Here is a 24,805-nt window from a genome sequence, read left to right on the forward strand (position 1 = left end):
TCATTTTTTTTCATTTTTTCTTTATTTTCTCCCCTTTTTTCCCCTTCTTTATCCTCTCCTCCTCCGTACCGTGCCTCCTTCTCTTTTCTTCTTTTAAAACTAGGGTTTAGGGTTTTTGAATTTCTTTTTCCTCTTCTGTGTTTCCCTTTTTCTCCTTTTTGAGTGTCTTTGCTTTGCCGCTGCTGGGGGCCGCTGTTCTCTGGGCTGGGGCTGCTGCGCGCTGCCTCTGTGTCCTTCTCTTCTGTCTGAATATATTCAAACAGATGGTTTTGTTGAATTAAATCTGTTTCTCCAAATTAATTATGGGAATAAAGACTAAAGAAAAGGAGTTCCAGGTGCTGCGGGCCTTTGCTTCTCTCTGCTCTGCCCCGTAGGCTTTCCTCCAGCGACTCCGCGAGGCGCTCACAAACGCGGTAGAGTACCGCATCATGCTTGCTGAGGACGCAGTGCAGCGGATGCAGCAGCAGCAGCAGCAGCAGCAGCAGGTGTTGTCCGCAAGCGTCTTGGCCGCCAGAGACACGCTCGCCTGCCTCCTAGGAAAATGCGGCCGATACAGCGACGCCCTGCGAGTCCTCGACGCGTGGGAGGGCCCCTCTTTGCAGTCTCTGCCTCGCCCCCCAGCAGCAGCAGCAGCAGCAGGAGCAGCAGCAGCAGCAGCGGGGGACGCGAGTTTCGCCGTGGGGGGCGCCGACGGGCTGCCGCTGCTGGCCTGCGAGTGGCGAGCTGCTGCGCTGTCTGTACAGCTGCGGGGGGGCACCCTCGGGGCCCTGCAGACTTGGGAATATTTATTTTGTCGGCAATCAGTTTATTTAATGCGGCTGGGAAAGCTGGAGGAGTTGGGCTCTAGGGGCCTCGCGCTGTTTGCGGGGGCCCTCAGAGCTGCTGCAGCACAGCCCCCAGATGTCCTCGCCAGGGTCATGTGCTGGGCCGTCGTGGGGGCCCTCAACTTGGCCAACTTCATTACAGCTAAGGTGAGTTGCGCATCCCCAGCTGCAGCTGCTGCCGTTGCTTTCCTCTAAGAGCGAGTGACTGCTGCTGCGGCCTCAGCAGCAGCAGCAGCAGCAGCAGTAGCAGTAGCAAGGAGGGAACAAGCCAATTTGTGTCGGTGCATGCAAGGAGCGGCTGGATGCTTTATCACTTTGCTGGGTGTCTCTATGCCTAGCTGTTGGTGGCCCCGCTTGTGATCTTAACTGTGCCTCTGTTGCTGCTGCTGTTGCTGCTGCTGCAGTGCATGAGCAGCAGCGAATCTCTGGCAGCGAAGGACTGCGACGACGCCTCGTCGGGCGCGGGCACGGCGTCTTCGTCTTCAGCAGCAGCAGCAGCAGCAGCAGCAGCGGAGCCAGGGGACGGCGCTGCGCGGGCCTCCGGGGTCTCGCATGTTTTTGCTTCCTCTTTCCCGCTGCTGCGGCGCCCCACATCAGCTGTGGCCAGGACTCTGACGCGCTTTGCCCCCAGTCACTTGACATTTCTGCCATCTCGCCGGCAGCCGGGTTATTCGCGCAGCAACAGCAGGTTCAAGGAGGACCCGGGCGCTGACGCCGCAGGCGCCGCGCAGCAGCAGCAGCAGCAGCAGCAGCGGCATCGGGCGCTCTTCCGCGCAGGCGGGGACGGCAGGGAGCGCCCAGAAGGTGAAGGCAGCAGCACCCCGACCCGGAGAAGCTGCAGCCGCAGCGGCGACCGCCCCGACGCGCACCACCCCGCGCACAGCAGCAGCAGCAGCAGCAGCAGCGAGGCTCTGTCTGCAGACACGGCCTCCGGGCAGGCCAAGAGTGCAGCCTCCCTCTACGCCCTTGTTACCCAGCAGCTGCCGCGGCTCACAAAACTCAAGACTGCTGCAGAGTGGGGAGCTTCTGTGGGTCTTTTGCCCCCGACGCCCCCACGCGGCTCTGGGGCCCTTTCCCCTTCGAGGTCCCAAGAGCTCAACGGAGCTGCGCATGCACAGGACGCCGACTCGCAGCAGCAGCAGCAGCAGCAGCGTGCGAGCTCGGCTGCTGCTGCCCCAGCTGCAGTGGCGGCAGCAGCAACGGCGGCTGCAACAGCAGCAGCAGCAGACAACGCCACGCTGTTCTTCCCGCCCGAAGCTGTGGAAGAACTCAGAGAAGCCCTCGAAGTCTACACTCCGGCGGACCTCCGGGGGGCCCTGGGGGCCCCGCAAAAGCTGCAGGGCCTCTACCTGCGGGTGCTGCTGTTGGGGGGGCAGCACTACGTCAACTGCGGCTTCTTCCGCCATGCTGCGCTGCTGCAGCTGCGAATTGCAGCAACTCACTTAGAAAGAGGAGACACGCGAGAGTGCCAGCTAGCCATCCAGAGGATGCTGCCGCTTTTCTTAAAAGAGCCCTGGACAGATGTGAGTCTATCTACTGCAGCTAGCCAGTCCGCGACTGTCTCCAGTCCACGCCAGCTGAGGCGAACTGGCTAGCTAGCCATCGCGTTGCCCAGCTAGCCATCGAGTTGCCCAGCTAGTTGCCGCGGTGCCCAGCTATCCATCAAGCTGCTTAGCTAGCCACGGCATTGCTCAGCTAGCCATTGCGTTTTTCAGCTAGCCACCGCCTTGCCCAGCTCGCTATTATGCTGCCCAGTGTCGTGTTGGCTAGCTAGCCACCGTTTTGCCCAGCTAGCTATCACGCTACCCAGCTAGCCATCACGTTGTCCAGCTAGCTATCATGCTAGCAAGCTAGCTGTCCTTATGTGTTTTCTTGCTGGCCTCCCATTGCTTTGCAGCTAGCTGGGTTGCCCCGTGGCTAGTTGCCGTGGTGCCCATCTCTAGCTTAATTAACTGTTATATGGCAATTCGTAGAAAACTGTTGCTCTTGCAAAGCAGCACTTTTGTCTTGCTGCCAGCACCTTTAATGCAACTCTTCATTTTTTTTCTTTTCCTTTTTGTGCATTGGGACGAGCTGTGCCAGTCGCTGGGGAGGGCTGCTGCAGCAGCAGCTTTTAAGGTTGCTGCTGCAGCAGCGTAAATGAGCTTGTTAATTGTATGGGTGGCTGTGGCAGCTGCTTTTGGGGGTCTCTGTCAGTGCCTCTCCGCTGTTTTGGCAGCTGCCAGCGGGCGCTCTGTAGCTGCTGCAGCTGCTGCTGCTGTTTTCTTGCGCGCAGCTTTGGGTTTGCTGCCAGAAGCTGCTGGCCCGAGCAGAGGCCGCGCAGGGAAACAGGGGAGGAGCTCTGGCGACGCTGTACGCACTCAGCAACTCTTCTGCGGCGAGGCACCCGCAGCAGCAGCGGCAGCAGCGACAGGAAGATCTACTGCAGCGGGAGCCGCAGCAGCAAAGACAGAAGCAGCATTTAGACTGTCTGGAGGCCCAAGACCTCGAGGGCCCTGCGGACTGTCTTCGCCGCTTCCTGTCCTTGGCCTCAAGCAAGAGCAGCACCGCACAAGAGGCAGCAGCAGCAGCAGCTGCTGCTGCTGCTGCTTGCCCCCGCAGCGACTCCGCGCAGCCGCAGCAGCAGCATCCCGAAGAGGGGGAGCCTGAAAGCGGCCCCTGGAGCGCGCTGCAGGAAGATGTGGGGTTGCCGCCGAGCCTGAGTCAGGTGTCTGTACACCTCAAGGCCTCCCCAAACCTCTTCGCCTGGGCTGCCGTTGCCGCCCACAGGGAGCAGCCGGGCCAAAAGCGCCGCAAGGCTTTGCCTGTGGCTTATTTGCCCTACGTGAGCTGGGGGTTTTGCTGCTGTTGCTGCTGCTCCGCGCTGCTGCTGCTGCTGTTGCCTCATTTGTGCCTCCCGCTGCTGCTGCTGCTGCCTCGTTTGAGTCTCCTGCTGCTGCTGCTGCCCAGCTGGCCGGCCCTAGAGCGCAGGCGGCCGCAGACTTGCAGCTGCGGGTTGCCTGTGTGTCTGCGGCTGCTGCTGCTCGCTGCAGGGCTCGGGGTACAACGGGGCCCCACAGCTGCTGCCAGGAGCTTCCTCTCGGCTACAGCTGGGGTTGTCTCCCCGCGAGGCTGTCTCTCTGTCTTGGTACATGCAGCGGGCGGGCAGCAGCCTGACTCCGACGTCTCGCATTTCCGCAGCTTCGCTCTTCGCTGGGGTGCCCCTGGGGCCCCTGGGGTCGCAGGGGGGCCCCCACGCACACATGCTGCGGCGGGGAAGCGCAGCAGGACGAGCCTGGACTGGAGAGGGTGACCCCACCCCCCCACCCCCTGCTGCTGCCACCTGTGCCCCTGCAGATAGCTACGATGCAGCCTCGTTTTACTGGGGAGAAAGGGGGGGGATCGTCTCGCTGCAGCAGCGGCAAAACTCGCTGGCCCAGGACTTGCTGGAGCACGCGGTGCTGCGGCAGCTGGCAGATTTGCTGCCGCTTTACGCGCTGCACACTTCCCCTGCGGTGGACATACACCCCACGCTGCGCGTCTACGAGGCCACTCTTTCTCGCCTCAAGCCCAAGACCATTGCAGGGGTTTTGGGACAGAGGCTGAGGCCGCTGCCGGGGGGCTCATCTTCCATGTCTCTGCTCTCGGGCCAGCAGCCAGCAGCAGCAGCAGCAGACGACGCAACAGCAGTCGCAAGTCCAACTGCTGCTGCTGCCGACTCGGCCCTCGCTGACATTTCAAAGGAGGCTTCTGAGGGGGACACCCCAGGGAGGCACTTCGAGGGCGAGCTGAGGGGCCCGCCGGCCGCAGCAGCAGACGGCACCCCCTCAGCAGCAGCAGCAGCAGTAGCACAGCGCGACCCGCTGCACCCAGCTGCTGCTGCCGTGAACGCGGATGCTGCTGCAGCAACCCCGATAAGGCAGCACACAGCAGACGAAGACCCCGGCGCGGACTCAAGCGCTCTACAAACAGAGCGGCCGTCGACAGACTCATCACCCCCAGGCGGCACTCCGCTGCCGGAGCCCGACAGTGCAGCAGCAGCAGCAGCAGCAGCAGCTGATGCTGCTGCTGCTGCAAGCGACCCAGATGGACGCGAGACAGAGTCCGACTCCCCTCACCAAGAAGCGTCAGCAGTGACGTCAGTCCTGTCGAACGCTTTCGAGCGGCAGGGGCAGCAGCAGCAGCAGCAGGTGCAGCAGCACCAGCTGCTGCTTGCGGGCTCGGAGGATGAGGCAGTCTCGCTGACGCCCCCAAGCCCCACAAGGCGGCTGCGCTCCCGCGCTGTTTCCCTCATGCAGACCTGCAGCGCCAGGGGCTGCATCCCCTCTCTGTCTCTTGCCCTTGGGGAGACTGTGGAGATTGAAGTGTATGTGCACTCCGCCTTGCTGCTGCCGCTGCCGCTCGACGCGGTGGCTGTCAGACTCTCCGGCGTCCCAGCTGCAGCGCAGGGGATATCGCAGCCCTCCAGTGCAGCAGCAGCAGCAGCAGCGGCGACCTCCGAGTTGTCGGGTTGGCTGGTTGTGACGTCCGCCTCGCTGCAGCAGCAGCAGCAGCAACACGAGCAGCAGCAAGAGCTGCCGCATCCTCAGGAGCTCGTGCTGCACCCAGGGGTTAATGCTCTGCGGCTGCTCTGGTGCTGCTGCCAGCCCGGCCTCTTCTTAGTTGAACAAATTTGCTTCCTCCTAAATGACATCGTTTTTGTGCAGTGGGCTGGGGACCTCCCGCCCCCGGCGCTGCTGCCGAGGGTGGCGGCCGCAATGGAAAGAGCCCTTGTTGGTGTGTCTGGTGCTTCTGCTGCTGTTGCGGCAGCTGCATCTGTGAACACCAACGCAGCGACGAACTCTTTGAGCGACGAAAGAAACGACAGCAGCAGCAGCAGCAGCAGTTCATCTGTCCCCGCCCTGTCGGAAGCAGCAGCGGAAACAGCAGCAGCAGCAGCACGACCGTGCGCAAACCCTTACTACGTTCGAGAGGATGCAGGGGACCAACTTTCTGCTGCTGCCTTTGCAGAGAGACTCTATGGAGACCCTCGCACCTTCGCTGTGTCTTCTTGCTCACCTGCAGGGGCTACGCTGCTGCACCCTTGTGCTGCTCTTGAGCGGCTGCTGCACCCGCTCATGTTGGAGTACAGACACTCGAGTTCCTGCGTGGCAGTGCAGGTGGACCCCCTTTTGCCGCAGCAGCACCACATGCTGCTGCAGCGCCTAAAAAACCTTCAGCAGCAGCAGCAGCAGCAGGAGCACGTGACTGGAGACTTGCTGCAAGGCAGCACAAACGTGCTGCTGGAAGGCGTCCAGTCTTCGCTGCTGCTGACCATAAATGTGCCCTGGGGCTTCGTAGATGGGGGCGCCCCACGGCTGCGGGTGCTGCAGGCCCTCAGTGTGGGGGCTCCCAGCAGCTGCAGCAGCAGCGTTGAAGATGAGGAGGAAGCCGTGGAGAGTCTCTCCGCCTCTGAGCTGCAAACGCTGCCCACGGAGTCCTTCAGTGATGCCAAGGGGACCCCAGCAGCGGCGTCAGCCCATGGGGCCCCAAAGGGGGTGGCCACCAGAGCAGCCACCCATGTTGCATTTGGCCGCATGCAGCAGAGCAGCAGCAGGGACAGCGGCAGCTGGAGCTGCAATGAGGCCTCTTCTACACCGGGCGCCGCAGGGGCTGCTGCTGCACAGGAGGCTGGGAGCTGCTTGCAAGCGGCCCCCAGCTGGGGCCATCAAGCCTCCCATGTGCAGCGTACAGCCTGCAGCAGCTGCTGCTCCACATTCTCCTTTCCGAGGCCCCTTCAGCTGCTGATAGACTGGGAGGGTGCTCTTTGTCTATCCATTGATGGGTCTCCTTCAGTGTTTCCTTTGTCTCAGTTTAAACAGGACCCTACGGGGCAGGCCGTGGCCCCCACGGCAGCGGCAACAGCAACAGCAGCAACAGCTGACAGCAAGGCGAGCAGGTTCGAGGTGCACCAAGTGCAGCAAGAGATCATTTGCGACTCAGAGGGAGCAGAGGTGGTGGTGGCGGTCCCCCGTCTCAGCAGTGGAGGCAACAGCAGCAGCAGCAGGAGCAGCAACAGCAGAAGCAGCAGCAACAGCAGTAGTGACGAAGAGGAACTTGGATGGATCCCGCTACCCCCCTTCAGGTCCTGTGTCCAGCTGCTGCTGCCTGTCTGCGTCTCCTGCGCCCCGGGCTGGGGGCTCACAGGGGGGCCAGCGCTGCAGCAGATGCACACGGGGGACAGTTTCTACCCTCGCGGGGAGTGGCTGCTGCCAGCAGATGCTGCAGGAGAGTCCCCTCTGGTAAGCAGAGGCAAGAGGAGCGGTAGCAGCAAAGCAGGAGCAGCAGCAACAGCAGCAGGAGCACCAAAAAGGGCCGCAGCAGCAGCACCTGTGTGTTCCTTCCGCCTTACTGTGCGCTGCTGCTGTGTGTCCGGCAATGCTGCAGAGTGCCTCCAGGATGCAATGGCGTTTCCAGGGAAGCTGCGGCGCATGCGAAGACATGAAGGGCCCCAGCAGCGACTCAGCGCTTTCAGGGGGCCCCTCTGGTGCCTCCCGCTGCCGCTGCAGCAGCATCAGCATTTCCGATTCCCTCAGCCGCAGCAGGCCCACTCGAGCTCCGCCGGCGGCAGCTGTTGGACGGGGCCTTGTAACAGTGGCGACAGCCCTCGCCTTCACTTGCAGGAAGAGGCTTCCTGCTGCAGCAGATGCTGCAGCAGCTACTGCAGCAAGTACCACCACACCGGCGGCACACAATGAAGATGAAGACTGGCACGAGCTCGGGATGTTTCCTGCTGCAGTTGCTCTTGACGGGGTGAACGATGCAGAAGATGCTGCAGAGGAGGCTGAGTCTATGCAACGGCACTCCTCTCGTTCGAACTGCGCCCCCAGCAGCAGCAGCAAGACCAGCAGCAGCAGCAGCGGGGAGCCGGAGCTAATGGTGATCCGTCTTCACAGCGTGGAGGTCAGCGCTGCGCTCACGCACTGTATCTCGCTTTCCCGTGTCTCCGACGCGCTGCAGGTGGTGCAGGTGCTGCTGAAGGCTGCTTCAGCAGCAGACAGGCTTGTGCTTGTGTCCGCGTCCATTCGGCCGCGGCAGCAGCAGCAGCAGCAGCAACAGGACGAACTGCAACTGGGCGCTCCATCCGTGTCTCTGATCGCCCCTCCAGACCCCTTATCTAATGAGGCAGTAGCACAAATTGGAGGTGAGCTGCTTCTTCTGTTGCTGCTGCGGCCTACGCCATTGCTGCTGCAGGTCCCAGTCCCATGCCCCCGCGGCTGTTCTTCTTTTTGCGCCAGCTGGTGCTTCTTTTCTAGTGCTGCTGCAGCACTTTAAAGTACTCTCTTCGGTTTTTAAGCCTTTGTTACTGTGTGTGTTTACGTTTTTACTTTTGATGCAGGAATTCAGGTTTTTTGATTGCTGCTTCATCCACTTCTATTAAATATATAAAATGCCTCTTCTGTGCCTCTTTTTGTTTTTCAGAGTCAGTCACGCTGGGCAGTCGACTGCCGCCCGGTGCTGTACAGACTCTTCTCGTAAAGGTGCAGTACCCTCTCCCCTCTTACGGGGTTTTCAGTCTTCCGACGAAAAATAAAAGTGGCAGCAGCAGCAACAGCGGTGACAGCAACAGCAGCAGCAACAACAGCAGCAGCAGCAGCAGCAACAGCAGCAGCAGCAACAGCAGCAGCAGCAACAGCCCTTCGATGGCTTTTTATGACTTGGTTGTGAGCTACGAGGTCGACGGCGGGAACTTGGGGAGTTCAGTGCCAGAATGTTGCGGTAGCCTAGGCGGTCTTTCATACGCGCAGCTCAGCAGCAGTGGCAGCAGCAGCAGCAGCAACTGCAGCGACAGCAGCCGCAGCTCGCTGTCCTACGTGATTCCCCTGCAGCTGCCGGCTAGGGCGCCCCCGCTGCTAACTGCCCTCGACTGCCCGCGCACGGGACGCGTGGGTTCAGCTCTGTGTGTGCAGCTCCGTATCACGAACACGACGCACGTAGGTTGACGGCCCTCGCTACTGCAGCAGCAGCAGCAGAAGCCAGCTGGCTGCAGCAGCAGCAGAAGCCAGCTGGCTGCCGCAGCAGCAACGGCCAGGCGAATGCAGCAGCAGCAGTTGCGGCTGCAGGAGCAAAGCGCAACTGACCGTGTGCTTTGCTGCGATCCGCACGCGTTTGCTGGTTTGCGTCTGCAGGAGGCGATGGAAATATGCCACAGAGTGTGCTTAGAGTTTGACCGCCAAGACCCGCCGGGCAGCCAAGTCCGTGGGGGGCCCCCGGGGACCCCCGGGGCCCTGGAAAAGCGAAGGCAAAGGGCCTCAGGGGGCACTCAAACTCCTGCAAAGTCACCTCGAGTCGGGGAGTGCCACGACTGGCTAATGGTGAGGATAGAGAGGCTGGAGGAGGCAGCAGAATCATCTCAAGTTTAACAGAAATGTGTGATAAAATGTTCTTTTTTGCGTCATCTTTGGCCCTTGTGAAGAGTTGCTAGGTTTGCTGTGTCGCTGTAGGATCTGTGGGGTTAGGCGGGGTCTCAAGTTTGCTGTTTGTTTGTTGTGTAAGTGCCGGCCACTTCAGTATCTCTCATTGCTGCTGCTGCTGCTGCTGCTGCTGCTGCTGCTGATCCTGCAGGCGGGCTCGAAGTGCAGAGCCGTCTTGTTAGAAGGAGGCAGAAGCACCACTGTGTCCTTCTCTGCCATCCCCTTAAGGGCGGGGTCTCTTTGCCTTCCTTTCGTGAGGCTGTTATATAGGCGGGCCCCCCCAGGGGGTGCCTGTGAGGGCCTCGGGGCGTGGGGTGGGCCCCTAGGGCCCTCTGCTGTTGCCGCTTCGGCTCTAGTTAGGGGCCCCCTAGCTGCAGCGGGGAATAGAGGCGCCGCTGCCGACGCCTGCAGCAGCCCAGAGGCCAGCCCGTGGGTGCCTCTCCACGGGGGCGAGTCCCTTACAGCTGGGAGGGAGGTGCTGGTCCTTCCTAAGCTTGTCTCCACACCTGAAGTCAGGCTGCTACAAGACTACACTTGCTAGCCAGCCCAGCGTAGCGCCGTGGCCTGCACCGGCTAGCTAGTGTCCCGCTGGCTAGCTGGCCGTTAGCATAGTCCTCCATCTTCTGGATGCGTTTCTCTTGTTCCTTGATTTTCCATTTTAAGGTCTCAGCCGTCTCGTTTGCGTGGCCCCACAGAGCTCGCAGCTAGACGAGGCATCCTTTCTAGGATAAAGCCTTCGCAGTCATTACTAGCCACTCTTTCTGCTGCCAGCAGCTAGCAGCAGCCTGCCAAACGAAGCTAGCTGGAGTTACTCTCGCATGCAGGGCTCTGCTGCAAGACCATGAGGTGATAGTTGTTCAGCAGGATCTGGCTGTCTCAGCTTAGGGAGCAGCGGCACTTGCCTAACTAGCACAATATCCAGTTTTTCAGGGCAGGAGCAACCCTTGCATTCTTTCTGCCTAACTCTCTGGCCCTCGCTAATCGTGATTTGTACGTGCTGTGGGCTGCAAATGCATAGCAAATGGCCATCACAGCCCAGCTTGCAAATAAACTACGTTTGTGTCTTTGCTTTTACCCTCCACAATGTAGTTGTCTCGTAGTTCCCCAACCAAGCCACTGAGCCCTGCTGGCCGACAGCTAAAAGAGAAGGGGCTGGATACGAGGACCCGCGCACAGTTGTGCATCCATGTGCGTTGTATGTACACCGAACGCAGACAGTCAGGTGTACGTACTGCGCTGTGCAGGCCCGCGGCCGAACAGCTCAAGCCAGCTGAGCGACCTTCATGTCGATCTTGTTCCGAATGTACCCATACTCCAGTCGCTTTGCCTCCAGTCTGCGGGCCAACAGCAGCACACTAGCCAAGCAGTATGAAGCAAGATGGAAACACGGAGTTCCTATGGGGCCCACGGAAAGTTAAACAGCAAACAGATACGGGGCCGGCAGCGCAGAGAAGGGCAGCGAAAGGTGAAAGGGGAAATGAAAGCAGTGAACCCGGCATCTTACTCTTCAACCTGCTTGAGGCTCTCCAGCTGAAAGTGTCTGCAGCAAAAGGCGCACAAGGTACCCCGGGGGCTTCCTTTATAGCAACGCTATCTGCCTCATGCCGCTCCATGCTAATGTAGCTTTTGGTGCTGTTCCCCGTATCACTCTTTAGCTTATTTCACTGAGTCCTAGGCGGCAGCTGGCTGACAAATTGCAGTGTCTTTGGGACTTAAAAGGCCTCTCAGCCGCCAGCGGCCCCCAAGCCCCTGCGCCGGGCCCCAGCTACCTGCCGTGGGTACAGCAGCCAGGCCTGGCTTCCCAGCTACGCCTTAAAACCACCAGCCTGACCTATAAAAGCCGGCCTGCCCCATAGCCACTAGCCTGACCTATAGCCACCAGCCTGGGCCTCAGCCTCAGGGGCTGCAGCGCTGGCTCACCCCACGCGCTGCATGACTTGGGGGAAGTGGGGCCCGCAGTTGACAACTTCGTGCACGAGATCCTCCACACAGAAAAGGCCCAAAGACCCAAACGCCTCCTCCACCATCATGTTGTCCGACAGCGCTACAGGGGGACCCCCGTCTTCGCTGGTTAGCCGGGCCCTGCAGCAGAAAAACAAGGCCAAAGCAACTGAAGAGCCACGCAGCTGCAGCAGCAGCAGCAAACACTCTGCCGACATAAAGGGCTCTACGCGCGGCTCTCGGGCTCTTCCCCCACACACGCATCATGCAACCAAACACAGCAGCAGCAGCAGCAGCAGCAGCAGCAGTTGAACCTTGTGACAAACAGTCGGCGAATAGTTTCTGCTGAGGGAAGTCCGTAGAAGACAAAGGGCGAGATCTTGCGCAAAATCTTCGTGGCATTCTCATCGTTGGCAATGAGAGTGCAGCTGTACGGCCGCGGGAGCCCCAGGGCCTGCATTGTGCAGCCAGAATAACAACAACCCCACCTTTCTCAGCTTCACCACCCCCGCCGGGCCCAGCACGCAGTCACCGAAGACCCCGCAGTCAGCTGGCGCCTCACGAGAGGCTCCAACTGGCTAAGAAAAGATAAAAAAGGGGCCAAAGAGGAGCAGGAGGGCCCCCCTGGGGCCCCTCTCTCCCTCTTTGGCCCCGTTTTTTTTCTTTTTCTTCTTACCTTCAGTGCCTCCTGCGTTTCCCTGCAGCCGCCCCTGCGGTGGTTACGAACTACACAGTACACGCGGCACTCTGGCTTTCGCTGCTGCTTCGGCTTGCGGTTTCGCTGCACTCGTAGCCTGCACAGACCCCAGCATACGAAGCAGCAGCCATAGGTGCAGCAGCAGCAGCGAAAGATGTGCAGCAACGGCAGGCGCCGCAGCAGCAGGAGCAGCAGCTGCATCAGCCGCTGCAGAAGCAAAAGAGCTGCACTATCCACAATGTCTGGCTGTAAACCACGGGTGCAGTAGCAGCACCCCTGCAGCCCACAACAGAGTGGCAGCTAATGTAGCAGACCAGCTGCAGCAACAAGACGGCACCGCCACGTTGTTGCTCCTGCTGCCCTTGCTGCTGCACATGCTGCTGCTGCTGCTGCATCTGTTGGAGCTACCTTTATCTTCGTTGCTGCAGCTGACGCTCCACTCACGCTGCCGCTAACAGGGCTACTAAGGAGCCCGCTGCAGCAGCAGCCACGTGCGCAACTGCTGCTGCTGCTGCTGCTGCTGCTGACCTTTTGCTGTCTTTCATTGCTAGAAGAGCCTTTTTAACGAAGTACTGAGCGGTCTTCACTTCTGGCCTTTGGGCTTTCTTCCGTGCCTGCAGGCCGCCGGCAATCACATACAAACCGAAGTCCTATTTTGTTGTTGCTGCTGCTGCTGTCTCTATTTTGCTGCTGCAGCTTCCGTGCTTCTGCTGTGGCTTCTCTTGCAGCTTGCGTTGCTGCGGCAGACAGTCATCGACGGCTCGAGTTGAGGGCGCGCCGGCCGCAGCTGTTGCCGCAGCCGTGGAAGCAGCAGCAGCACACGGCAGCCGCTGCTGCTGCCACGAGCAGCATCCTACTGCCGCTGCCGTTGCTGCTGCTGCTGCTGCTGCTACGGACTATAAGGCCAGCGGCCCACATGTAGGAGCCCCCTACCTTCTTCGCCTTGGCCAGGGCCTCCGCCCGTTTCTCCCGAGATTCCAGATCTTGCCGCCGCTTGCGCAGCACCGTCTCTGCAATTTTGAGGGGCTGGCCTTCTACGCGGGGCCGCAGCTGCCCGCGGGCGCCGCCCACTTCCTGCAGGTGTTCTGTGCCCTTTGTCATTGCTGCGCTGACTCGCTGCGGCCCACAGGTGCTTCCGCTGCAGCAAACAACGCTGCTTGCTCCGTCAGACCCGGCCCGCAGCAGCAGCCGCAGCCGCAAATGCGCCCCAAGCAGCAGCCGCCGCGCAGGCTGCAAGGACCTCTGGGGGCTTCTGCTCCTGTAGAGGCTATAGAGTGCTACAGCGAGGCAGCACAGCTCAGCAGCCGCGGATGCAGGTGCCTACGCGCCACTGGGAAAGAATCAAAGAATTCCAGCCTTCTTAAAGTTGGAGAGGCAAACTGCCACAAGTGGGGTCTTCGAGGCCCCTGGATACTTAGGGGGCCCCCGGGAGGGCTGGACGGTGGGGCACAGCGGACAGCCACAGGGGCACCCCGGCCATGAAAAGTAACTCAGGCTTTAAAAATAAAGACGCATTAACGCGTAAATGAGACCTGCTCCCTGCGGCCTCTTCCCTTGCTGCTGGTGACACAGCCTTTGCTCCTGGCGACGTGGCAGCCCCTGCTTGGGGCCCCACAGCAGCATGCAGCGGGGTGAGACACCGTCCATTTGAGGCCTTCTTCTGCTCGTTTACATTTTTCTATGTGATTTTTGTTCCTTCAGGGCTTCTGTGTGCCCTATTTGCGCTGAGGCTCACTGCCCCGGCTGCTGCTGCGCTGGCGGCGCTGCTGCTGCTGCTGCTACAGCGAATCATTGCCCACTGGGAAGATGGCGGGTCCACAGGGCCCAAAGGCAGCCCAGAACTTGAAAGGACAAGGGCCCAGCTCAAAATCGGGAGCGGATACCGGGGCTACGGGGCAGATTAGGGAGGGGCTGGTCACTTTGGAGGCTACCCCCGGCGAGTCTGTCTTCTTTAACCCTGCTCAGGTCTTCAACAGGGACCTGTCGCTGCTTGTCCTGAAGGCATTTGCATGCAAGCAGCAGCAAGTGCTCAACCAGCGTTGTAAGAAGCCGGCCCAGCCTAGGCAGCTAGCCAGCGGCGCCATAGCTAGCCGCTAGCTAGCTAGTTATGCCACCCGCCCCGCATCAGCAAGCTGCAGCAGCAACGCCCTAGAGAGACCACTGCGCTTCTTTCGCGCGCGTATCCAGTGTTTTGTTGCCTGTGCTGCTGCTGCTTCTGCGTTCGCTGGGGCTGCTGCGGCTCCTGTTGACACAGCGAAACGTGGTTTGCTGCTGCGCTGCAGCTGCTGCAACTTTGGCTCGCTGCAAGGCGGAAGGCCGGCCCGAGCCCCAGCCATTGGAGTTCGTGGGATTTAATGTGCTGGAGCCCCTGGCAGCAACAGGTGGGCCTGGGGGCTAGCAGCAGGGCAGCTCTGTTGTTTGTTTGTGTGTCTTGCTGCTGCTACCTCTCCATGTCTTCCTTTGTGCTTTTCTGCCCTCACTTTGCTGCGGCTGCCTCGACACTTCTTGTCCCCCTATTTTGCTGTTTTCCGTCTGTCTTCCTCCGGGCCTTCGCGGCGTGACTTTTACCTCCTCAGCTCTCTTGCTGCCGCTGCTGCTCCCCGCTTGAGTGACCTTTTGGCTGCTGCGCGGCTTCTTGCCTCTTCTCGTTTCTCTCTTCTTCTTCCCTTGTTGGCTCCTGCGCTTCTATGAAGCCCCTGCTGCCGCTGCTGCTGCTGCTGGCTGGTTACTGCTTGCTTAATGCTATGTGTGGGCTGGGGCTTTTCTGAAGGCCCTGTAGCCCAGCGGACTTGCCCCTTGCTGCTGTTGGCCCCGCGTCTCATTTCACTCAGCCCCTGTGCTCGCTGCATGCATGAGCCTTCTAGTTGCAGCAGCAGCCGCGCTAGCAGCAGCAACAGGAGCCACAGCAGCGCAGCAGCAGCGGGAGCAGCAACAGCGTCCTTCGCTGCACGGGGCTGCCCCTCGCGTTGCAGGCGGCTGCAGCTGCACCCGTTTTTTTATCCATTAAAGGCAGCAAATATTGGTGTAGTTCTGCCATAATATCATAGAAATGGCTCCCATTTTAGCTTTGTTTGTGTTTTCGGCCCTCAGGCCTCCGCAGCCTGCGATACCTCAAGGAGCTGGGGCCCCTTGTGGCCTGCGCCGTGGCCAACGACTTGGACCCAAAAGCAGCTGCAGCAGCAAAGGCCAATGCGAAGTTGAATGAAGTTCCTCAGCACCGTTTCTTGGGTGTGCAGGGGTATCTGGGTGGCCTTGTTGGCTTTTGTATTGACTTTAGATGTGTCTTAGGGCCTTCGCTCTCCTTACGCTTTTATATTTAGTCGCATATTATATTTATTTTCTGGTTTTTATTCTCCTGTGGAGCCCCTCGTTGCCCCCGTGTGCTGCTGCGTTGCTGCTGCAGCAACTTGCAGCGAGGCGACGCGCCTGATGCACCTGCTGAGCCATCCCCCGCTGAGCGCTGGGACTCTAAAGAAGATTAACAGTTTGCCAGCAGGGGCTTCAGTGCCTTCTTCGTTTGACCTCAGCTGCCCCCCGGAGGAGCTGCTGTTGGTGCCACCACTGTTCAAGCCTGCCGCAGCTGCGGCAGAGGCAGCAGCAGCAGGTGCACCAGCAGCACCTGTTGCTGCTGCTGCTGCTGTGGAGGAAGGCGGAGCTCCATTTTGGTTCGACATAGTGGACATTGACCCTTACGGGAGCTGCTCCCCCTTCTTAGACTCAGCAGTGGGGGCTGTGCGCAGCGGGGGGCTCTTGTGCGTCACCAGCACTGACACCAGCACTCTTGTGGGCAACGCCTTAGAAACCGCATACTACAAGTACGGGGGAGCAACGGCCAAGATGAGTGCTCACCACGAAGTGGCAGTGCGGTGAGTCTGCACATGCGAGGGCGCTGGCCTAGCTGTAGTGGGGTCCCTCAGCAAAGCCCCCCAGCTACCTGCTTCTCGCGGGGCAGGTGGCTACTGATTTTTCTAGCGTTGCAGGGGGCCCCTACAGGCTAATGTGAGCTGTTAAGAGCAGTGCCAGCTGTAGGCTACTCTACATCAACGGGGCGCCTCTGCTGCTGCCGCTGTTGCTGATGCTGTTGCGCCTGGAAGCACCTTCCCCCACAGTGGCTGCCCTCTGCGTGGTATGGCTGTGCGCCTGTTTGTCTTTGCGGCCAGCGTCGTCCTCCATGCCGTGGCTCAGGCTGCAGCAAAGCAGCGCAAGGCAGTGCAGCCGCTGCTCTGCTTGAGCGTGGACTTCTACGTGCGCCTTTTTGTGCGCGTCGTTGAGTCCCCAGAGCAGTGCAAGCAGCTTCACCAAAAGGAAGCCATGGCAAGTTGGGATTGCTGCTGCTTCAATCGCTTTTGCTGCTGCTGCTCATGAGTATCAGCCTTAAGCAGAAGGGACAACAGCCAAACAGTGTATGGGACTATTATCAAACAGTTCACCAACTCCAAATTCCTGTTTAAAGCCACCTAGTCTCGGTGAACTCTGCGTGACCACCCACGGAAAGCTGAGGCCTTTTTTTGTTTTTCAGGTCTTTCACTGCCCTTCCTGTGAGGCCTTCACAGTTGCCCCCTTAGGCAGCCAAGCCCCCAAGCCGCGAAAAGCTAAGGGTTCGGGGTCGTCTCTCCACGCTGAAGATGCACAAGAGCAGAAGCAGGTCCCTCCGTCTCAGGGAGAAAGTGCAGAAGCCGTTGCTGTGGGGGAGAACGCTAGCAACAGTAACAGCAACAGCAGCAGCAAGAGCAGCAACAGCTCTGGCAAAGAGGAACAAGTTGCTGCAGCAGATGGCATTAGACTGAAGTACAAGGCAGCGAGCTTGCCTGAGGGCGTGGCAACCCAGTGCAGTGAATGCGGAGGCCGCGTTCTATTAGGGGGCCCCATATACTCCGGACCGTACTACGACCCGGTGAGCTTCTTGTGACCTTTGTGTAGAACTGAGGATGGCCTAAAGGTGGGAGCAGTGCTTTTAAGAGTTGTCTTTAGCCCATACAGGTTCATACGTGCCACTTGTACCTGTTGTCTAGACCTGTGTGCGGTGTCGTGGCAAGAGTAAGAGGCCCTCACCTGCACTTTTCAGCTCTACTGAGCTGAAGTTTAGCTCGGTTTGAGCTCGACAGTGAGTACTAGCAAACAGGGATGTTTTAGGAGGGGTCATTGCGCTTGGTGACTACCACACGCGGTCGCCGGGTCCCCAGGCTACAGCAACAGCAGCAGTACCAGCAGCAACGTCATTGAGAGCAAGGGCATTTCTAGAAGCATCCCTTTTGGCAGCACTAACAGCAGCAGCAGAATGTATGAAGATGTGCGAATGCCTTCAGGAGTTTGTGGGCCTCTGTCTGGAGGAACTAGACAAGTCAAAGGATACTCTTCCTGGGCTCACAATGCAGACGCGTATAAGGGGAATGCTAACTGCTCTACAAGAGGTCTGTTACCTTTCTTGAATACACAAGTTTTGTGCTTGCTCCCAGTTCAGTGAGAGTGTTTCGGACAGCCACTATACTCGTCGCGACCCACACTATGCCTCATGAATTCATCCACATGCACTCTATGATTCGAGCAATTTAAGGAGCTGTAGCTAAACTAGAAGGAGCCCCGCTTAGGCCTGGCTATCTGGCGCGGGATGAACACCAGTGGCAGCTGCTGCGTTGCCTGGGCATGCATGCAAACCGCAGGAGCTGCCAGACGTGCCGCTGCACTATCAGCTGCCTTCGCTGTGCACACGCAACAAGCTCACGATGATAAAGCCTGCATCATTCATGTGGGTTTCTCTACGAATTTTCGGAGCCCTCGGACCTCTAGCATTGACTTAGGAGCACCAAGATCTTTTTGTTATCATTCAAGCCGATAAGTTGGAGTGTCGTTTTGTTGCAGAAACAGCGGCTGTCACGCCTGAGTGCGTTTGTTCGTTTAATTCGCTGGCTGCATTAGCCGGAGCTTCTGTGTCGGTCTGCTTTGGCGAGGTGGGGCTCCGCAGGGCTGCACTCAGGCGGCTGGGCTACAGGGCGTCTCATTTCCACCGCGATCCCCAGGCAGTGAAGACCGACGCGCAGTGTGTCGTCGTCTTCGACATATTGCGCACTCACGCTGCCAAGAGCACGTCGGCAAACCACGAGCGTTTCCCCGTGCTGCGGAAGCCCATTCAGTGCGTCTCCCTGAGCCAATACAACAGACACCCAGGCAGAGGCCCCCTCACACTGAGGTTCTCTTTTCCTAATTCGCACTTTTGTGCATTCCTCTATGCAACGAAGACACGCAGGAACAGTAGACAAGCGCAAACAGACGCAGATACAGAGGCGCATATCCCCACAAGCAGACTCCACAGCTCGGCCTGGGCTAATTTCTCTAAGGAGGGCGTTGCTGCCACTACTGCAATTGCGCACTTCGTACCAGAGGTTTAAGGCTCTGGTTGGACAGCGTAGGGTAAAGGGCTGAGTGTTGTTTCCGGCGAAAGTGTATCTTCTAGGACAAAGCTGCAGCTGCTGCGTTTCACAGGACAAAAGGCATAGACTTGTCCCCTCCAACCGCTGAAGAAAACAAAGCACAGCCTAAGAAGCATGTAGCCCGCTGGCTACCTAACCCGGCTCCATATTGGGGGCCTAAAGGCCGAGCGGGAAAGAGACGGTGAGACATATGCAGCGACACCTGGAAATCACGCTGCCAAGCAGGCTGCTGCCTGCTGCTGCTCCGGGCAGGGCTGCAAATTCCTTTACAGTTATCGTCAGCGCTGTTACGGCAGCCGGCACTGTTGCGCTGTGCCAAACAAGAATAATCAGACAAGCAGCGAGGCTCAGGCTTTTTGGCTCGACCGTCTGTCTCTGTAAGCATAACCATTTTGGGGGGAAATCAACTGTGCTGCGCCACAGGGCGGAGACTGAAGAGAAGGACACCACTGTAAAGAAAAATTGTCAGAAGGTCACCGTCCATGGCAGCCAGGAAGCCAAATCCGCGTATAGTGAAGGGGTGGAGACCGTCAATACGTCAGAAGATTTGAACCCCTTGCTGTAACTTGTGCTGCACTTTGCAAAGACACTTACTCTACTCAGCCTTTCTTTGAAGGTCCTAGGAGATTAGGGAACAGGCTGTTTGTTGTCTTTCTTGTCGCTTTCTGACGAACACTTGTCCTTGTGAAGGGAAGTGCAATTTTTGCCACCTGGTGTTCGTGCTTGGATTCCGAAAATGCTGCTCCAACACAGGGGCTGCTTTAGTAAAGACAGTAGACAGTGCGTAGAAACAATCAGTTGCAAGTACCACTTCTAAGAGGCGTGTGTGGGCCTCCCTCTTTGCCAGCCACTCGACTGAGCTCGCTAAGGCGCATTGGACCTCTTCTGGGGCACCTAAAGACCCTGATGCCCCGAATATAGTCACAGCTCTTTTTGCCGCTGAGGCTATTGAGGCTCGTAGGCCTCCTGAAACTACTGCGGCCTTAGCCTGTTAGAGCCTTTGGAGGGTGTGGCGCTACTGGCGTACGTTGCGGGTTGACCTTCAGGTGTTGTCTTTTGTCACTCCCGTGCCGCTGGTACCACAGAACCCACAACCCCAACCTACTGACAGAGAGTTTAGTGCTGTCGGTGTTGCCCTGCAGTTGGGAGTTTAGCTTGGTCCGAATTATTTCCGTACACATTTATGTATAAGATACACGCTTTTTCGCAGTTTTTAGTGAGGTTAGAGGTTCGCTGTCGGAGCAAAGCCCCCACGTATACCGACGTAACACAAGTGTGCGGGCTGGAGCTGAGGAAAGATAGGAGTTCCTGCTATATAATCTCCTCCTTCTAAGTCATTTGGGAGGTTATTTCAATATGTAGCATGTGTCGGATGTCCCTGGGTAAGGTACTCTTTTGCAATGGCCCGCTGCAGAGGACCAATGGGTACAGTGGGGAGTGTGCTGAGCAGTGTCTATGGTTGCAGTGGAGGCCCTCGCCCCGTGAAATTTAATTACAAAATTTATAACTATCTATTACGTGCAATCTCAACATTTTTTTTTAACCTGGCGTCTGCTTCTGTCCTTTCCTGCCTTGCGTGGCAGCAATACAACCATGCGTTGAAGTGACCCTGCGACTCCCACCGGCAAACCGCTAGACTCAGACCCTTAACATCAAAAACGATAGGCAGAAGAATTCTAATATTATGGAGAATGAGTTCAACACCACAAGCGAACAACATCTCACCGCAGAGACCTCCATCGCTCCCTCTAGACCTAACAGAGCTCATGCCAATGATGACTCACCCGGAGAAGCCTTCAAGACTCCTTCACGTATGACACCCTCTCACCGGTCTTCTACCCTTAGAAACCTTAGCCGTGTGGTCCCCACCTTCGACGCGTTAGCTTCTGGGTCTTCCTGCTTATCTGGGGCCTGTTCCCCCACTGAGTCACCGGATACTGAGGCCACCATTCTTGAATCGTTTGGGCGCTTGACTCCTGATGGGCCCTTGATTCTTAATGCCCATGCTACCAGCAATGCTCACTCTCCGGAGTCCCCCCCCTGTAGTGCCGGTCATGCTGGTGACCCAGTGGCGGAGAGCCCGGGTGTCGAAGCGGAGGCAAGCAGTATGCCTCCGCCGCCAGAAACAGCATCATCGGGCCCCTTAGCCTCTGCTGTCGCTGATCAAGATGTGGTGTTTGCGCTGGACGATTTGAGGGTACATCTGCCGCGTTCTTTGCTAGCATCTGAAAGGCTGCGGGAGTCCTTCTTGGCGCGATTGGTGCGTGTCACGGAGGACCTAACAGAAAGGGAAGTTCAGGAGCCGGAGGGCGTTGGAGCTCTAGGAGCGCTGAAGCCGAGGACCACTGCCTGCGGAGCCATAAGGCTTGAGCCTCGGGAAGCTGAGGGCTTTGCAGCCCTCGTAAGTCACCTCAAAGGGGAGAACCCGCTAAACCTCAGCGGGCCCGCCTTTGTGCTGCAGACACTCGTGCAGATGCTTGCAGATAGCACCTACTGGTGCATTCCTTGTGGTCCTGTTTACCTTCCTCTTTTTCTCTGGTGCTCAGAAGCTTGGGTTGATGAGCTTAATGGCGTCTACGCAGTGCACCCCAACGAGCGGGGCGCTCTCGGGCCTTTGCCCTGGGGCGAGAGAAGCACTACTTGTTTCCGGAGGCTCAGCCGCCTCCCAACGGTCCCGGAGCCTCTGAAGCCTTATGTTAAGCACACAAATGCAGACACTCCGGCGGAGACAGCGGGCGAAATCAGGGGGCCTGAAGCGGCCGCTAGACCTCGTGGGGGCCTTACAGAGGCCACTTCACGAGTGCCGTGGCAACTGACAAGAGGACGAGACGACGACAGCAGTGACGCCTTTGGCTGGCAGCAACACCTGAAAAAATGGCAGGAAAGTCCTGGGGGGCCCGCTGCGTCTGACTTGGACCCGACGGCGCTTATCAAAGGAGCTCAAGCAGGAGCGGCAGCAGCTGTGGCTGCGGCTTCTGCTGTAGCAGCGACTGCTGCTGCTGCTGCTTCCACGGGCTGGATAGCTGCAGTAAGAAAGATGGGCATCGTTGCTGCTTCTCCTAGAGCACAAGTGAGCCCCACAGACGAGTTGTATGCAGCCCAAAAATCTCCCGCCACAGAGAACATTCAAGCTGCTGCGGCTTCCTCGCCACCGCTTAGCCTCGAGCGTAGTGCTTCCAGGTTGCGGCCACCTCAGTTGCACCAGCAGCAGCAACCACAGCCGTTTCAGAAGCCTCAGGCGTCTTCTGGTTTCGCAAGGAGCCCCATACGCCGCCTGCGGGAGGTTTTTCAAGCAGACAAGAGCAGCCCTGGCTCTGGGTCCCCTCATGCCATCTCGGCAACTGCCGCTGGTGGAGGATGCCAGGATTGCCCACCGCCTTTACGTGGCCACGCATCAGAAAGGCTCTTTCTGGAGGGGCAAGTTGAGGGTCTTGCTGACGGCCTATCCGCCGTTGAATACTTCAGCTGTGCGCCATTCCACTTGGCGGTGGACCGGCACCAAGGAAAACTGCTGTTGGCTGTAGACGGTTGCCGCTACCCGCACATACAGCACGCTGCTCAGTTTTCAGAAATGCCTTTGAAGGCTCCCACAGCCTTCCGGGTGGATGAGCTCCAGTGGCTTCTAATGCTTAATGCCTGCGACTACCTCGACATCCAACTCAGCGGTGTACCCTGGACCTCCGTCGAGAAGCAGAAACGGGCCAACGGCTTCGACAACTGCGAGACAGACAACTCTGACACAGAACTTGAGGACACAGAACGCAGTGCTGCAGTCACCACTGCCTCCCGAGCCGCCTCAAGGGGACTCCTGCGCCCCTGTGGAGTGGCCGCCGACTCTCCAACTTCAAAGCAGGTGTCCCAGAGTGAAACTGCCAATCAGAGGGAGCTCTCCTCTACTGTTGCAGCTGCTAGTGGTGCTGCTGTGCCGTCCGCTACCGACGAGCAAGCCGCGTCAAACAGGACCGGCTCAGTTGTGGGCGCGGAGGACATTGCAGCAGCAGCAGCAGCTGCTGCTGCCTGGAAGGGTTCCCCTGCAAATCAGAGGCAGCTCCAGCTGCAGCGAGCTCGAATCCCACCTCACCGAATCCTCTGTTGCCGCCTTAAGACCTGCAGCAGTTTCCAGGGCCTCCATATGGTGTGCGTTCATCCTTACGGCCACGTCGTTGTCCCTTCTTGGCCCTTCACATCGGCAGCCTCGCGGTCCTCTGCCTTCCAGTCCTCCATAGTCGCTGTCTCCTCTGGCCTCTTTACTCGAGCAGTCAAACAGGCAAGTTTTCCGATTCACAATTGAAGGTGCGCTCATAAGCTTCAATTTTAGGATTATGTTCTTTTTTATTCGAGCCGCATGTGTGCCAAGCTAGGCAAGGCTTCCAATATGGGCAACGTGCATTCTGCTCTACTGCCCGTTCTCTATTCACAATTTTAAGCTGTGGGGTCGCACTGCGCTGCTATTTTCGTGCCCGAATTCAGCTGTATCTGCTGCTGCTGCTGCTGCTTTCTGCTGCTGCTGTTACAGCTGACACTACTGGTAATGTTGCTATTTGTGATGCTACTGCTGTTGCTGCTGTTGCTTGGACCTCTCGGCAGTGCAGCTAATGATGTCGCTATTGGATCTGCGGTTTGTATGCAGGTGCAGTTTTATCCTTGGGGTATCTTTGCGTTGTTTGCCGATGCCCCGGCATCTAGAGTTTTTAATTCATCGGGTATTGCTCATGGCCTCAGTCTAGTGATCGGAAAGGCGATGGTGTTTGGGCAAACGCCTCGAGACATAGCGGAGAAACGCGTTCAGTTGTACATACACCAGACTCAGCAGCCCTATGCACCGCCTTTGAAGCCTCCAGACCTCAGTAGCATACACGACGTCATCAAGGTCTGCCCTTTCGTACCTCCTAAAGAACTGCAGGCCTACAAGACGGAGCACGGGGTCAACAGTGACCAGGTCAGCCGTTCTTGTCTGTTCTTGTTTGTATCTGTCTCCAGGTTTTAAATTCCTGAGTTTCTCATCCCGCCTGTTCACTTTCAGGCTCCGTTGTTTGTTTGCGCCTCTTCGCGTGTTTGTAAGCATGCTTGTGCAGCTGTATTCGTTTCTTTTTCGGCGTCGTCTGTCCCTGTGTGCCTGCCTCCATTTTCATTCCCGCCTCCTTTTCCCCCGCGTATTATCTTTGTTTGATCTTTTCGTTCCTTCCTTCGTCACCCTGTTCCTGTAAGCTGCTAAGCTCAGGGCTGTGTTGCTCCGCAGATTCCGATGAGGGAGTACCACCGCATGCTGCGTCTAGCGGTTTCTGTCTGCGGCAAATTGGTGGGCGTGATTTCAGAGGGCGATTTCACTCTGGGCGTCTCCCGCAGCTGCTGCACGCAGCCTCAGCCCCTTATTCCTACACCCGATATCACAAGCCCCACTTATGAGATCGTGCCGTCAGGGTTTCCAAACCCCAAGGAAGGTCTCTTCTCCTCTCAGCTCATCGGCTACTTTGATATTCAATCCGGTCAGGCCAAGCCCGAAGGAAGCGTAGACCCTAGATCCTAAGCCCAATAGCCTGAAGCCTAAACGTCAAGCACGAACACTTTCGCACGCTTCTACGCCAATGTGTCAATCGGGTCTCCTTTTGAGGCCTCAGACGCGGCTTGCTAGCAACAGGCCGGCACTTACGCAAAGGGAATCTCTCAGCATTTGCAGTGTGAACAGCTTCTGGCAGCGAGGTTTGTTATTTTTGGTGACCGTGGCTGCGTTTCTTGCCGCAGGCAAGTACTACAAATGTCCCGTTGGCCACGGTTACTGGATCCTTGGAGAGTGAAGCTAGCCAGAATTGGAAGCCGAAGCAAAAGGAGCAGCAGCAGCGCCTGCTGCAGCCACGGCTGCTGCTTTTTAACTACACGACAAAACCAGCCTGTAGCCGCAGAGATCTTCGCGAGTTGGCCTGCTGCTGATAATGCCGGAGAGCTGCGTGTACAAATTTCCTACGGTTTACCGCAGTGCATGCTTTTGTCTCGTAATTCGGTAAAAGTTTGTGTCAATATTTGCCTTTGTCCGTGCCAGTTGTATTACTCCGTTTGTCTTTGGGTCTGCGCCTTATTTTTGTTTCTACTTGTGCTTGAGTGCGCGAGGGACCAACAAGGACGTCAGTGTGGACAGAAAATAAGCATTGGATGAACTGAAGAGAACAAGACGTTTTGCACTATAGTCCGACCGTTATGCAGTCTACAGGCCGAGGAGATCCCCATTAAGTCTCGGAAAGCGCCTTAAAGACAGCGTAGATACATCTGAGTCTGGGTCCTCTGTGCGTATGTCTCCCAGTGTATCTTCCCGCTTGCTTTCCCATCTTTCTTTCAAAACGTAAATGCCTATACGCCACTCACGCTGCAGGGAAATGTATTCCTAGCCCGCCAAGTGTTCTCTTAGCCTGTCCATTGCATTCGCTCATCTCTTGTCTTTTGTCTTGTGTCTTCAAAATTCATCACTTCTGTGGTTCTTGTCTCCCCGTT

General features: G+C 57.9%; 4 protein-coding genes across 4 annotated transcripts; 3 read left to right on the plus strand and 1 right to left on the minus strand.

Annotated features, from left to right (window-relative positions):
- Positions 1-5,095: 5,095 nt before the first annotated feature.
- ENH_00076500 (hypothetical protein, conserved) lies at positions 5,096-9,797 on the plus strand (the record flags this gene model as incomplete). Its single annotated transcript, XM_013582948.1, has 5 exons — positions 5,096-7,084; positions 7,230-7,986; positions 8,265-8,776; positions 8,972-9,157; positions 9,408-9,797. 5 exons carry the CDS (start codon positions 5,096-5,098, stop codon positions 9,795-9,797), a joined length of 3,834 nt encoding a protein of 1,277 aa, XP_013438402.1.
- A 2,537-nt stretch (positions 9,798-12,334) lies between these two features.
- ENH_00076510 (ribosomal protein L7, putative) lies at positions 12,335-12,995 on the minus strand (the record flags this gene model as incomplete). Its single annotated transcript, XM_013582949.1, has 2 exons — positions 12,335-12,508; positions 12,828-12,995. 2 exons carry the CDS (start codon positions 12,993-12,995, stop codon positions 12,335-12,337), a joined length of 342 nt encoding a protein of 113 aa, XP_013438403.1.
- Positions 12,996-13,700: 705 nt separating this feature from the next.
- ENH_00076520 (N2,N2-dimethylguanosine tRNA methyltransferase, putative) lies at positions 13,701-18,887 on the plus strand (the record flags this gene model as incomplete). The annotated part of the gene is made up of 11 exons (XM_013582950.1): positions 13,701-13,935; positions 14,177-14,275; positions 14,985-15,122; positions 15,298-15,760; positions 16,055-16,160; positions 16,414-16,788; positions 17,201-17,305; positions 17,555-17,640; positions 17,857-18,024; positions 18,375-18,503; positions 18,746-18,887. 11 exons carry the CDS (start codon positions 13,701-13,703, stop codon positions 18,885-18,887), a joined length of 2,046 nt encoding a protein of 681 aa, XP_013438404.1.
- A 1,119-nt stretch (positions 18,888-20,006) lies between these two features.
- ENH_00076530 (hypothetical protein, conserved) lies at positions 20,007-24,117 on the plus strand (the record flags this gene model as incomplete). The annotated part of the gene is made up of 4 exons (XM_013582951.1): positions 20,007-22,580; positions 22,953-23,261; positions 23,562-23,808; positions 24,065-24,117. The coding sequence occupies 4 exons, from the start codon at positions 20,007-20,009 to the stop codon at positions 24,115-24,117; spliced, it is 3,183 nt and encodes a 1,060-aa protein (XP_013438405.1).
- Between the last annotated feature and the right edge of the window lie 688 nt (positions 24,118-24,805).

This window comes from Eimeria necatrix, genomic scaffold (assembly GCF_000499385.1).
Source record: "Eimeria necatrix Houghton genomic scaffold, Enh_scaff79, whole genome shotgun sequence".
Classification (NCBI taxonomy): domain Eukaryota; phylum Apicomplexa; class Conoidasida; order Eucoccidiorida; family Eimeriidae; genus Eimeria; species Eimeria necatrix.